At 32.8% G+C, this 14,674-nt stretch overlaps 1 protein-coding gene across 2 annotated transcripts in view; it reads left to right on the top strand.

Moving 5' to 3' along the window:
• Window positions 1–937: 937 nt before the first annotated feature.
• Window positions 938–14,674, top strand: part of LOC139964111 (complement factor B-like) — a 57,857-nt gene continuing 44,120 nt past the window's right edge. Inside the window, exons 1-3 of one of the 2 annotated variants that reach the window (XM_071965466.1) lie at window positions 938–953; window positions 3,506–3,584; window positions 11,896–12,087. In XM_071965466.1, the coding sequence (XP_071821567.1) occupies window positions 3,515–3,584; window positions 11,896–12,087 (262 nt within the window). In that variant the 5' untranslated portion in view covers window positions 938–953; window positions 3,506–3,514. The remainder of the gene's footprint in view (window positions 954–3,505; window positions 3,585–11,895; window positions 12,088–14,674) is intronic. The other variant, XM_071965467.1, reaches the window with a different exon arrangement.

Below are 14,674 nucleotides of genomic sequence, written 5' to 3'. Positions count from 1 at the left end.
TTTCTGGAAGCTCTGACCCTCCAAATTATTCACAGACATACGAAATAGTGTTGACTTATATCCAGATAAAGTACCACAGTGAGGGAACCTAGAGCTGCTTTGAAGGTGTATGAATTCGTAGCCGAGCTCGGGATGGCCATATTTTATGCTTTATTCTTAATAATAATGAGAACATTTTTCTCTAAGTTCCGAAAGGTGTCACAGTTGGCAACGCCTGACCCAGTGTCGTTTGTCAGAGAAGACACCACACGGACTCGGAAACCTTGCATGCATGTATTTTCGTGGAGTTCTCTTTTAGCCTGCATGTACTTTCGTGGAGTTCTCGGTTCGCCTGCATTTACTTTCGTGGAGTTCTCGGTTAGCCTGCATTTACTTTCGTGGAATTCTCGTTTAGCCTTCATGTATTTTCGTGGAGTTCTCGTTTAGCTTGCAGGTACTTTCGTGGAGTTCTCGTTTAGCCTGCACGTATTTTCGTGGAGTTCTCGTTTAGCCTGTTTGTACTTTCGTGGAGTTCTCGATTAGCCTGCATGTACTTTCGAATTATATCAGTGCTTACATTGGTACCATTGTTATGATTAATCTTTTACGTTCTGTAAGTCTTTTAAAGAAAGTGTAGTTCGTTTTGTTTCCGTGAAGCCGATACGTAATCTCTCGCGAAGGTGAAATCTTGACTAACTATGAAATATTTAAATAAGGCATCATTTCAACACAGCACTTATTCTCATCCTCGGTTCTATGCCGCATAAGTATGGTGCAGTCTACCTGCCATTGAAAGAGTGTCTACGAAATGAGATTCTCCTAAACACGTTGTGACATGTCATGTACTTCCGCTGTTTCCCTGTGGTTTAACTCTATGTAAACGTTAAAGTCATATCAGTGCTTAACAGCAGCTTATCAACAACAGAGAAACCGTACAAGATTAAACTTCCAACGAGACCTAAAAGGGACAAACTGTAAGTATAAACCTTTTTATTTTGTGATTTTCAAAATCGGAAATCCTATGACACTGTTTGTAAACAAGAACATCCAATGAGTACGTTTCAAGTTTCTTATATTCAGTGATGTGTTTGCAGACACACCCTTACGATTTTGTGTGCAAATGTTATCATACTTGTAATGACGAAACTGAGCCATTTGGAAAAAGGGGGAGGAGGGGAGAAATTCCCTGTCATCCAGTGGCCACGTATATATATATATATATATATATATATATATATATATATATATATATATATATATATATATATATATATATATATATATTTATATATATATATATATTTATATCTCTATATCTATTTATCTATCTATCTATATATATATATATATATATATATATATATATATATATATATATATATATATAAGCATAATATGTACCTTAGGTCGACAGTTTATGGTAAAAAAGTGTACCTTAGGTCAACAGTGTACCTTAGGTCGACATTTCAGTGTCGACTTAATGTTCATTCTTGTAACTGTCGACCTAAGGTAGGATCCATAGTTATATATATATATATATATATATATATATATATATATATATATATATATATATATATATATATATATATGGAGGCTGAAAGTTTTTTCACTGTTCTTGATTTTCCAACTCATTACGATTTTCATATATGAAAATCGTAATGAGTTGGAAAATCAAGAACAGTGAAAAACCTTTCAGCCTCCACCGGAACCCGAACCCGGGCCCCCGCCCTGTGCGAGGACACCCTAACCAACTAGGCCATGCATGGACGCTGAATGTATGTCCAGAGGTTCTAAACTGGTAAGGAAGGTCGTGATATCACTGCAGGCGTTTGTCACCTGTATCGAACAATACTAGTTCTGTTTTTGGTGACATATTTTGCCTTACTCTAGAGATCAAACATAATGCCAACCAACTCTAAAATCATTTGTGATTCCTAAAGCCGGATCTCGAAAGAGATACTTTGAACAAACTTTATGTATATATATATCGCGTTGCTTAGCACCATAGGTGATCTAGAGATCATTGCAGTACATCATTACTTCCATTGTAAACACCGGGGTTTCCGTTTTCCAATTTCGTGATTGTTTCTTTCGATAAGGGGTTTTTGCAGGAGAATACCCATTTCTGTTCGAATTCCTTTTTATTTGAGTCTTTTGAGTTCGTTTCATGCGGAGCGGATATAGTCAATGTATTGGTAGATGTCTGTAAAGCCGTTAATCGATCTGCTTACGGAAATGGCTGATAACTCTGCAAGGTCACGGATCAAGTTTTCTGTACTATAATGCAAGGTATGGTCGAAATCGTTAATATATATAATTAGGACGGAATCGGATTAAAATAATCCGACACGGATCAAAATAGTCCGATTTTCCAAAACTTCCGCTAAATCCATCAGAAGTCAGAAAGTCACTTTGACTTCATAACCATGCCGACACTCCTCTCTATAAAATAGGAACAAGGGAGCATAATGCTACACATGATCTTAGTTAATAGGCCGCTCGCAACGTATATGCACGATCGCAGATATGATGACCGTGCGTTTGGCTTATTTTTCACGGATTTTGTTAGAAAAACAAGAAATGTAGAGAGCTCCTGAGATTTAACCGATTGGTTTTAAGATGTAGATTCAACAGTGTATCAGTCTGATGTTAAAGTACTGTTCATAAATATATTTACTACATCTATCAGTTTTAATGTTCCTATAACAGTGCCCAATAGTTTAACTAGGTAACTTAGAATATTGAGGCACAGTCCCCTACACGGCCCACCTTCTCAGCCCCCCCCCCCTCCTTCCTACCCAGTAGGTCCCTTTTTGGCATCTGAAACAAACAATGATAACACAAACCTTACAATTCATTTACGCCTAAAATTCCCAATGAGGCTGCCACTCAACGCGTATAGTCTATGGCTACCATCTGAATACCATAGCGTACTGTTATATCTTCATTAACCTATGTGAAAAAAAAATGAATAAAGCAGAGATTACAAAGTAACGTAAAGTCCAATTTTTCTAGAAAGTAAATACCGAATAAAACTTTTCTAATTTACCCCCTTTTTTAAGTGAAGATTTCTGAAACATGAGACCTCAAAATGAATGATGCTTAGATGCAACTTACAAGGCCTTGGAAGTGCCACTTCCGGCAGTCTGGGAGGCATTTTTGACAAAAATTTACTGGCGACGCTAAGATGGTGGCGCTCCGCTTAGATAGTGTCACGATGGTTCTTTTTTCGAAACGCCCCACCCACTAACAATTTTAGTAGCATCGGATGTTTTCACCCAATCAATATCTTGAAAACCAGAGTAGCTACGTAGAAACATTTCCAGCACTCATTCTTTTCTTGAGCTATGACATATCAAAATTCTGCCTTACGTTACCATTTCAGAACATTTTATGTATGGCCATGTTGTTACCAGTAACAATAAGTACGGCTTTTGTAACCATCATTTCTCTCTGTGTAATGTCGTTACGGCTACCCAAGCCTCCGATAATAAGTGTATTTATAATTCGTGTTTTTCGACAGTTATATCTCATGTCGGGAACTCAGCCCAAGGAGTGGATCATACTGGTGTTGGTTGCATTCAGCTGTCTTATGCAAAATGGTAGGTACAACCTATAAGAATGACTTCCTACTCTCTCCTAACAGTATACTTATTGTTTCATCATTCAATATTCCTTAATTGTTGCTTTATTTTGTTTTGTTAATACCTCATAATTGAAATGAAAAGAAAATATTGACAAATGTCTTAAACGGGACTAAATAAACGTGACCCCAAAAAGAAAGATGTAATAATATCACATAATACTGGAAACATTGATACTGGAAACATTGATACTGGAAAAATTAACACTGGAAACCCTCATCTTAACACCTAGTTGCTTACTTGATGTATTGTAATAATATCACATCGATACTGGAAACGCTCATCTTAACACCTAGTTGCTAACCTGGGGTATATAAATAATAACACATAGACACTGGAAACTCTCATCTCACACCTGGTTGCTTACTTGTGGTATTGTAATAATATTACATCGACACTGGAAATAATCATCTTACACCTATTTGCTTACTTGATGTATTGTAATAATATTACATCGACACTGGAAATAATCATCTTAACACCTATTTGCTTACTTGATGTATTGTAATAATATTACATCGACACTGGAAATATTCATCTTAACACATATTTGCTTACTTGATGTATTGTAATAATATTACATCGACACTGGAAATATTCATCTTAACACATATTTGCTTACTTGATGTATTGTAATAAAATTACATCGACACTGGAAATAATCATCTTAACACCTATTTGCTTACTTGATGTATTGTAATAATATTACATCGACACTGGAAATAATCATCTTACACCTATTTGCTTACTTGATGTATTGTAATAATATCACATCGATACTGGAAATAATCATCTTAACACCTAGTTGCTAACCTGGGGTATATAAATAATAACACATCGACACTGGAAACTCTCATCTCACACCTGGTTGCTTACTTGTGGTATTGTAATAATATTACATCGACACTGGAAATAATCATCTTAACACCTATTTGCTTACTTGATGTATTGTAATAATATTACATCGACACTGGAAATAATCATCTTAACACATATATGCTTACTGGATGTATTGTAATAATATTACATCGACACTGGAAATAATCATCTTAACAGCTATTTGCTTACTTGATGTATTGTAATAATATTACATCGACACTGGAAATATTCATCTTAACACATATTTGTTTACTTGATGTATTGAAATAAACTTACATCGACACTGGAAATAATCATCTTAACACCTATTTGCTTACTTGATGTATTGTAATAATATTACATCGACACTGGAAATAATCATCTTAACACCTATTTGCTTACTTGATGTATTGTAATAATATTACATCGATACTGGAAATAATCATCTTAACACCTATTTGCTAACCTGGGGTATATAAATAATAACACATCGACACTGGAAACTCTCATCTCACACCTGGTTGCTTACTTGTGGTATTGTAATAATATTACATCGACACTGGAAATAATCATCTTACACCTATTTGCTTACTTGATGTATTGTAATAATATTACATCGACACTGGAAATAATCATCTTAACACCTATTTGCTTACTTGATGTATTGTAATAATATTACATCGACACTGGAAATAATCATCTTAACACCTATTTGCTTACTTGATGTATTGTAATAATATTACATCGACACTGGAAATAATCATCTTAACACCTATTTGCTTACTTGATGTATTGTAATAATATTACATCGACACTGGAAATAATCATCTTAACACCTATTTGCTTACTTGGTGTATTGTAATAATATTACATCGGCACTGGAAATAATCATCTTAACACCTATTTGCTTACTTGATGTATTGTAATATGATTACATCGACACTGGAAATAATCATCTTAACACCTATTTGCTTACTTGATGTATTGTAATATGATTACATCGGCACTGGAAATAATCATCTTAACACATATTTGCTTACTTGATGTATTGTAATATGATTACATCGGCACTGGAAATAATCATCTTAACACCTATTTGCTTACTTGATGTATTGTAATATGATTACATCGGCACTGGAAATAATCATCTTACACCTATTTGCTTACGTGATGTATTGTAATATGATTACTTCGACACTGGAAATAATCATCTTAACACCTATTTGCTTACTTGATGTATTGTAATAATATCACATCGGCAATGGAAATAATCAACTTAACACCTATTTGTTTACTTGATGTATTGTAATAATATCACATCGACACTGGAAATAATCATCTTAACACATATTTGCTTACTTGATGTATTGTAATAATATTACATCGACAATGGAAATAATCATCTTAACACCTATTTGCTTACTTGATGTATTTTAATAATATTACTTCGACACTGGAAATAATCATCTTAACACCTATTTGCTTACTTGATGTATTTTAATAATATTACTTCGACACTGGAAATAATCATCTTTACACCTATTTGCTTACTTGATGTATTTTAATAATATTACATCGACACTGGAAATAATCATCTTAACACCTATTTGCTTACTTGATGTATTGTAATAATATTACATCGACACTGGAAATAATCATCTTAACACATATATGCTTACTTGATGTATTTTAATAATATCACATCGGCACTGGAAATAATCATCTTAACACCTATTTGTTTACTTGATGTATTTTAATAATACAACATCGGCAATGGAAATAATCATCTTAACACCTATTTGTTTACTTGATGTATTGTAATAATACAACATCGGCACTGGAAATAATCATCTTAACACCTATTTGCTTACTTGATGTATTTTAATAATACAACATCGACACTGGAAATAATCATCTTAACACCTATTTGCTTACTTGATGTATTGTAATAATATTACATCGACACTGGAAATAATCATCTTAACACCTATTTGCTTACTTGATGTATTTTAATAATACAACATCGACACTGGAAATAATCATCTTAACACCTATTTGCTTACTTGATGTATTGTAATAATATTACATCGACACTGGAAATAATCATCTTAACACCTATTTGCTTACTTGATGTATTGTAATAATATTACGTCGACACTGGAAATAATCATCTTAACACATATATGCTTACTTGATGTATTGTAATAATATTACGTCGACACTGGAAATAATCATCTTAACACCTATTTGCTTACTTGATGTATTGTAATAATATTACGTCGACACTGGAAATAATCATCTTAACAGCTATTTGCTTACTTGATGTATTGTAATAATATCACGTCGATACTGGAAATAATCATCTTAACACCTAGTTGCTAACCTGGGGTATGTAAATAATAACACATCGACACTGGAAACTCTCATCTCACACCTGGTTGCTTACTTGTGGTATTGTAATAATATTACATCGACACTGGAAATAATCATCTTAACACCTATTCGCTTACTTGATGTATTGTAATATGATTACATCGGCAATGGAAATAATCATCTTAACACATATTTGCTTACTTGATGTATTGTAATATGATTACATCGGCAATGGAAATAATCATCTTAACACCTATTTGCTTACTTGATGTATTGTAATAATACAACATCGACACTGGAAATAATCATCTTAACACCTATTTGCTTACTTGATGTATTTTAATAATATTACATCGACACTGGAAATAATCATCTTAACACCTATTTGCTTACTTGATGTATTGTAATAATATTACATCGACACTGGAAATAATCATCTTAACACATATATGCTTACTTGATGTATTGTAATAATATTACATCGACACTGGAAATAATCATCTTAACACCTATTTGCTTACTTGATGTATTGTAATAATATTACGTCGACACTGGAAATATTCATCTTAACACCTATTTCCTTACTTGATGTATTTTAATAATATTACGTCGGCACTGGGAATAATCATCTTAACACCTATTTGCTTACTTGATGTATTGTAATAATATCACGTCGACACTGGAAATATTCATCTTAACACCTATTTCCTTACTTGATGTATTGTAATAATATCACGTCGACACTGGAAATATTCATCTTAACACCTATTTGCTTACTTGATGTATTGTGATAATATCACGTCGACACTGGAAATAATCATCTTAACACCTATTTGCTTACTTGATGTATTGTAATAATATCACGTCGACACTGGAAATAATCATCTTAACACATATTTGCTTACTTGATGTATTGTAATAATATCACGTCGACAATGTAAATAATCATCTCAACACCTATTTCCTTACTTGATGTATTGTAATAATATCACATCGACAATGGAAATATTCATCTCAACACCTATTTGCTTACTTGATGTATTGTAATAATATCACGTCGACACTGGAAATAATCATCTTAACACATATTTGCTTACTTGATGTATTGTAATAATATCACATCGACAATGGAAATAATCATCTTAACACCTATTTGCTTACTTGATGTATTTTAATAATATTACATCGACACTGGAAATAATCATCTCAACACATATATGCTTACTTGATGTATTTTAATAATATTACATCGACACTGGAAATAATCATCTCAACACATATATGCTTACTTGATGTATTGTAATAATATCACATCGACAATGGAAATAATCATCTTAACACATATATGCTTATTTGATGTATTTTAATAATATTACTTCGACACTGGAAATAATCATCTTAACACCTATTTGCTTACTTGATGTAGTTTAATAATATTACATCGACACTGGAAATAATCATCTTAACACCTATTTGCTTACTTGATGTATTGTAATAATATTACATCGACACTGGAAATAATCATCTTAACACATATATGCTTACTTGATGTATTTTAATAATATCACATCGGCAATGGAAATAATCATCTTAACACCTATTTGTTTACTTGATGTATTGTAATAATATCACGTCGACATTGGAAATAATCATCTTAACACATATTTGCTTACTTGATGTATTTTAATAATATTACATCGACACTGGAAATAATCATCTCAACACATATATGCTTACTTGATGTATTTTAATAATATCACATCGACACTGGAAATAATCATCTTAACACCTATTTGCTTACTTGATGTATTGTAATAATATCACATCGACACTGGAAATAATCATCTTAACACATATATGCTTACTTGATGTATTGTAATAATATCACATCGACAATGGAAATAATCATCTTAACACATATATGCTTAATTGATGTATTTTAATAATATTACTTCGACACTGGAAATAATCATCTTAACACCTATTTGCTTACTTGATGTATTGTAATAATATCACATCGACACTGGAAATAATCATCTTAACACCTATTTGCTTACTTGATGTATTGTAATAATATTACATCGACACTGGAAATAATCATCTTAACACATATATGCTTACTTGATGTATTTTAATAATATCACATCGGCAATGGAAATAATCATCTTAACACCTATTTGTTTACTTGATGTATTTTAATAATACAACATCGGCAATGGAAATAATCATCTTAAAACCTATTTGTTTACTTGATGTATTGTAATAATACAACATCGACACTGGAAATAATCATCTTAACACCTATTTGCTTACTTGATGTATTTTAATAATATTACATCGACACTGGAAATAATCATCTTAACACCTATTTGCTTACTTGATGTATTTTAATAATATTACATCGACACTGGAAATAATCATCTTAACACCTATTTGCTTACTTGATGTATTGTAATAATATTACATCGACACTGGAAATAATCATCTTAACACATATATGCTTACTTGATGTATTGTAATAATATTACATCGACACTGGAAATAATCATCTTAACACCTATTTGCTTACTTGATGTATTGTAATAATATTATATCGGCTCTGGAAATATTCATCTTAACACCTATTTCCTTACTTGATGTTTTTTAATAATATTACGTCGGCACTGGGAATAATCATCTTAACACCTATTTGCTTACTTGATGTATTGTAATAATATCACGTCGACACTGGAAATATTCATCTTAACACCTATTTGCTTACTTGATGTATTGTAATAATATCACGTCGACACTGGAAATATTCATCTTAACACCTATTTGCTTACTTGATGTATTTTAATAATATCACGTCGACACTGGAAATAATCATCTTAACACATATTTGCTTACTTGATGTATTGTAATATATCACGTCGACACTGGAAATAATCATCTTAACACCTATTTGCTTACTTGATGTATTTTAATAATATTACATCGACACTGGAAATAATCATCTCAACACATATATGCTTACTTGATGTATTGTAATAATATTACATCGACACTGGAAATAATCATCTTAACACCTATTTGCTTACTTGATGTATTGTAATAATATCACATCGACACTGGAAATAATCATCTTAACACATATATGCTTACTTGATGTATTGTAATAATATCACATCGACAATGGAAATAATCATCTTATCACCTATTTGCTTACTTGATGTATTGTAATAATATCACATCGGCAATGGAAATAATCATCTTAACACCTATTTCCTTACTTGATGTATTTTAATAATATTACATCGACACTGGAAATAATCATCTTAACACATATATGCTTACTTGATGTATTGTAATAATATTACTTCGGCAATGGAAATAATCATCTTAACACCTATTTGCTTACTTGATGTATTTTAATAATATTACATCGACACTGGAAATAATCATCTCAACACATATATGCTTACTTGATGTATTGTAATAATATTACATCGACACTGGAAATAATCATCTTAACACCTATTTGCTTACTTGATGTATTGTAATAATATCACATCGACACTGGAAATAATCATCTTAACACATATATGCTTATTTGATGTATTGTAATAATATCACATCGACAATGGAAATAATCATCTTAACACCTATTTGCTTACTTGATGTATTGTAATAATATCACATCGACACTGGAAATATTCATCTTAACACCTATTTCCTTACTTGATGTATTGTAATAATATCACATCGACACTGGAAATAATCATCTTAACACCTATTTGCCTACTTGATGTATTGTAATAATATCACATCGACACTAGAAATAATCATCTTAACACCTATTTGCTTACTTGATGTATTGTAATAATATCACATCGACAATGGAAATAATCATCTTAACACCTATTTGCTTACTTGATGTATTTTAATAATATCACATCGGCAATGGAAATAATCATCTTAACACCTATTTGCTTACTTGATGTATTTTAATAATATCACATCGGCAATGGAAATAATCATCTTAACACATATATGCTTACTTGATGTATTGTAATAATATTACATCGGCAATGGAAATAATCATCTTAACACCTATTTGCTTACTTGATGTATTGTTATAATATTACATCGGCAATGGTCTGTGCAGTAGTTGATACGATGATAAGGGAACCTGCATGAAAGTCCTTATCGGATTTTTCAATAAATCAATCCTGGGACTTTCCTTGCCTTCAGTAGAAAATGTGATGTCATCAATATGGGGATGGGAACTAAATATGGACCTAAAATATCCTCTGGATTTTTGACTATATACAGTGTTCAGTTATTCTCGATAAGAATATTCACGGTACGCATGTTATTTCTGAAAGATTTCTGCACAAGTTTATGAAGGGAGTGTGAAAGTCATACCGATCATCAAATATGAATATTTGGAATGTTATGATCTTTAAAGATCCTTCCGATTATGAAAGGGGGGAACATATTTCAAGCATCCTGATAGTTCCATCCAATTTTTAGATGGCGTTCTCAAGATATTGATAATTAAAATTGGATCGGTTAGGTTTCTAACATGCAAATATTCCTCTAATTATTTAACCAATTAAATTAATAACCATGTAAAGTTGCTCTAACACACGATGCTCTTATAATTCAGAGGATTTACTCTGTTGGAAAGTTTTGATGGAACTTAATTTGTGGCCTTTCGCTTCCAACATTCAGTCCAACATCCCCTCACCCCCCCCCCTCCCTTACGATAGATTGCATCCACTTCCGCCTCTGCTTCTTCCCTGAACACCAGCAAGTACATCGTGTATTGTTATCGTTAATAATTAGAAAATATCTTCAATGTGTTTTTCTCCAAATTATGCATTTCACAATATAATAGTACCATGCACGTACAATTATAAACGCTTGAATATTTCCAGCCTATCTGATCCCGACTTGTTTGGATAGTACAGACTCAATTCTCGAGACATTTGCTTAAAGTAGATGGTTATATTGTTCATGACAACACTTTTAATTAGCGTCTTTTCTCATTCAGCTCACTCTCAGTGCACATTACCAGAAGATCCGCCAAATGGAAAGATTTTATCTCGCAACAGCGATCCTACCCATACTTACAGACGTGGTTACAGAATGAGAGTAACATGTGATCCGTCATTCCGGATGCGACCAGAATCAGACAGATTGACATGTGATGGAGACAGTTGGGAACCAACAATCGAATGTGTCCGTAAGTACTGTTCACTAGGAAGTACAATAAAACAATACCCATGCACGTTTTCGATTTCAACCTTTACGTTTTACGTGTCCACGCACGGATCCAAAACATAGGGGCAATCTATATGTCGACTTAATAGCCGTAGGTGTATACTGTGGGCCATCAGTCTCAAATCGTGGGGAATCGACATATACCGATTTAAATCGACATATACCAATTTCCTTCGACTTATACAAGTTTCTAGCAACTTAAATTGACTTTTATCGATTTACATGTATTGACATATCATCAATTTAAACTGGTAGATGTCGAAATTGACTTATACCAGTTTAATTCGACATATTATCGATTTAAATCGACATATTCCAATTTAAACCGATGATATATAAAATAAATCGGTATTTGTCAGTTTAAAATGTCATCTACCAGTTAAAGCGATGATATCTAAAACCAAATCGGTAGAAGTCAATTTTCTTGGACTTATACCAGTTTCTATCAGCCTAAATTGACTTCTACCAATTTACATCGACTTATCATCGATTTAGCTCATTAACATATTCCAAATCCCGATTTCGGTGATGATTGACAAGTGAAGATACATCACGTTGAGTCTCCTGACAAAGCTGGCGAATAATTAATGGTTTCAAAATTACCAAGCTAGCAAGAGTGTCCATCATGATTATGTCCATGGTAATTATGGACAATTACTTGCACAAAGATTTCGGTGTAATAATAAAGATTAAATACTGATATGTCAATGAGGTGAAAATCTCTCAATGCAAACTGGCTAGTCTAGTCAAGCACGTGGGGCTATAGTATAGGGATACTTTTAGCCAAATACATATAGGCCTACAGTACGTACACAGTTGCAAATACCTACTCCAGTTACTCCATAAACAAAGTTGATGCTGTGCTGCGGTGATGCCTATTATAAGGTTCTCTTATACTATAGCTATATATATTCAGTGGGATTAAACAATTACAGTATTCAAGCCACACATCATGCATTCCACTGTGCTCGTGTTTATCTTCAATTATTCGCCCGCCTTGTCAGGTAACTTCACGTGATGTATCTTCACATGACAATCATCATCGAAATCGGGATTTGGAATATGTTAATACCCTATTTTGTCTTTGGTTCCCATCTAATGAATATTCATGAGTAATAAGGGTTTCAGGGGCTTATCCAGGGGGGGGCGCAACGGGCGCGCGCCCCCCTATTGGCCGTCACCCAAAAAAAAAAGTTTAGCCAAAAAAAAAAATTGATGACGACCTTTATGTGAGACTTCATGTTAAAAATCATTGATAAACTAAAGTAAAATTCATAAATTTCTTAAAGGCTTTGATGGTGAAACTTGGCAATCACCAGATTTCCCAGTCGGTCACAAGTTTTACAAACACTAAGTGACATACCAGCCATACTAAATTGTGCATTTTTTGTCCATTTTTACTGGAAATGTTGCTTATTATTAAGGTCGAAAAATGGATCACATATAGCACAATTTTGCATTTCAGCCCTTTTTCGAAAGCAAAAATTGTCCACCCCTCCCCATAGACCCATCCCCCAGGACGGCGATCATTCATGCCTGACATCCCCCTAGTGGAAAATCCTGGATACGCCCCTGGGATTTCCCCGTAAATGTTTTTAAATGTCAATATCTCTGCAACTGTGTGTCGGATTCAGTTTACACTTGGTATGGTGTTGTAACTACATATATATTCTTTGCAACAACTTTACCTCATTAATATTTTATGATGGGTGGGGCTTCATGAGAAATTGTCAAACAGCTGGTAAACATTGTATATCAACAACCATAAGTTGAATCGATGTCAAACTTAGTAGGTAGATGCCCTGTGATGAGTGTGTTTGATTAGGTTTCCACCATATATATTAATGAATGAATATTATTGAATGGGCAGAGCTTAACGTAAAATTTGGTTCTTGCTGGTGTGGTGATGTTGGTACAAGCACATTTTCATGGCATTTCCATCTTTATGTCATTCATATTCATCAAACTGCAAGAAACGGCTTTAAACATGACAAGACAAACATGACAAGAGCCAAATGCTTTGTAACACTACATTAATAAAATCAACCGTATTTGTTTTGGGAATATCATGAATTTTAATTAGTGAACATAAAATTCTTTTTTAGATATCTCTGAAATTGTATGTCTAACCTATATATGTACTTGAATATTAAAATGTAAGTACAGTTTTTTAGATACATGCTTATGAGATCGTAAAATTTTACCTCATAAATAATTATGCTGTATCTGTTTCTATACGATGTCACTAAATATACTTCGTCAACATGACATCTGATTCTGGCACCTTCCTTTATATGTTGCCGCATTAGTCAATAGACATTACTCTTTATTTTGATGAACACAAGTTCATGAATATTTAACATGTATGAATTACCACACTATGAATATGTTTCGACATCGTAAGCATTAAACGTTTTTCGTTTTCTGGTTGTAGACGTAGACGGTCATTTCATTTCAACATAGAGCAAAGTGATGAGAGCTTGTAACACATTAACTCTTAGTGTAAATCTTGGATGAACTGTGTACATACTTGAAATGGATCCACTTTA

Source organism: Apostichopus japonicus, chromosome 22, assembly GCF_037975245.1.
Source record: "Apostichopus japonicus isolate 1M-3 chromosome 22, ASM3797524v1, whole genome shotgun sequence".
In the NCBI taxonomy this organism is placed as follows: domain Eukaryota; kingdom Metazoa; phylum Echinodermata; class Holothuroidea; order Aspidochirotida; family Stichopodidae; genus Apostichopus; species Apostichopus japonicus.
This window is presented reverse-complemented; position numbering and strand designations above follow the sequence as displayed.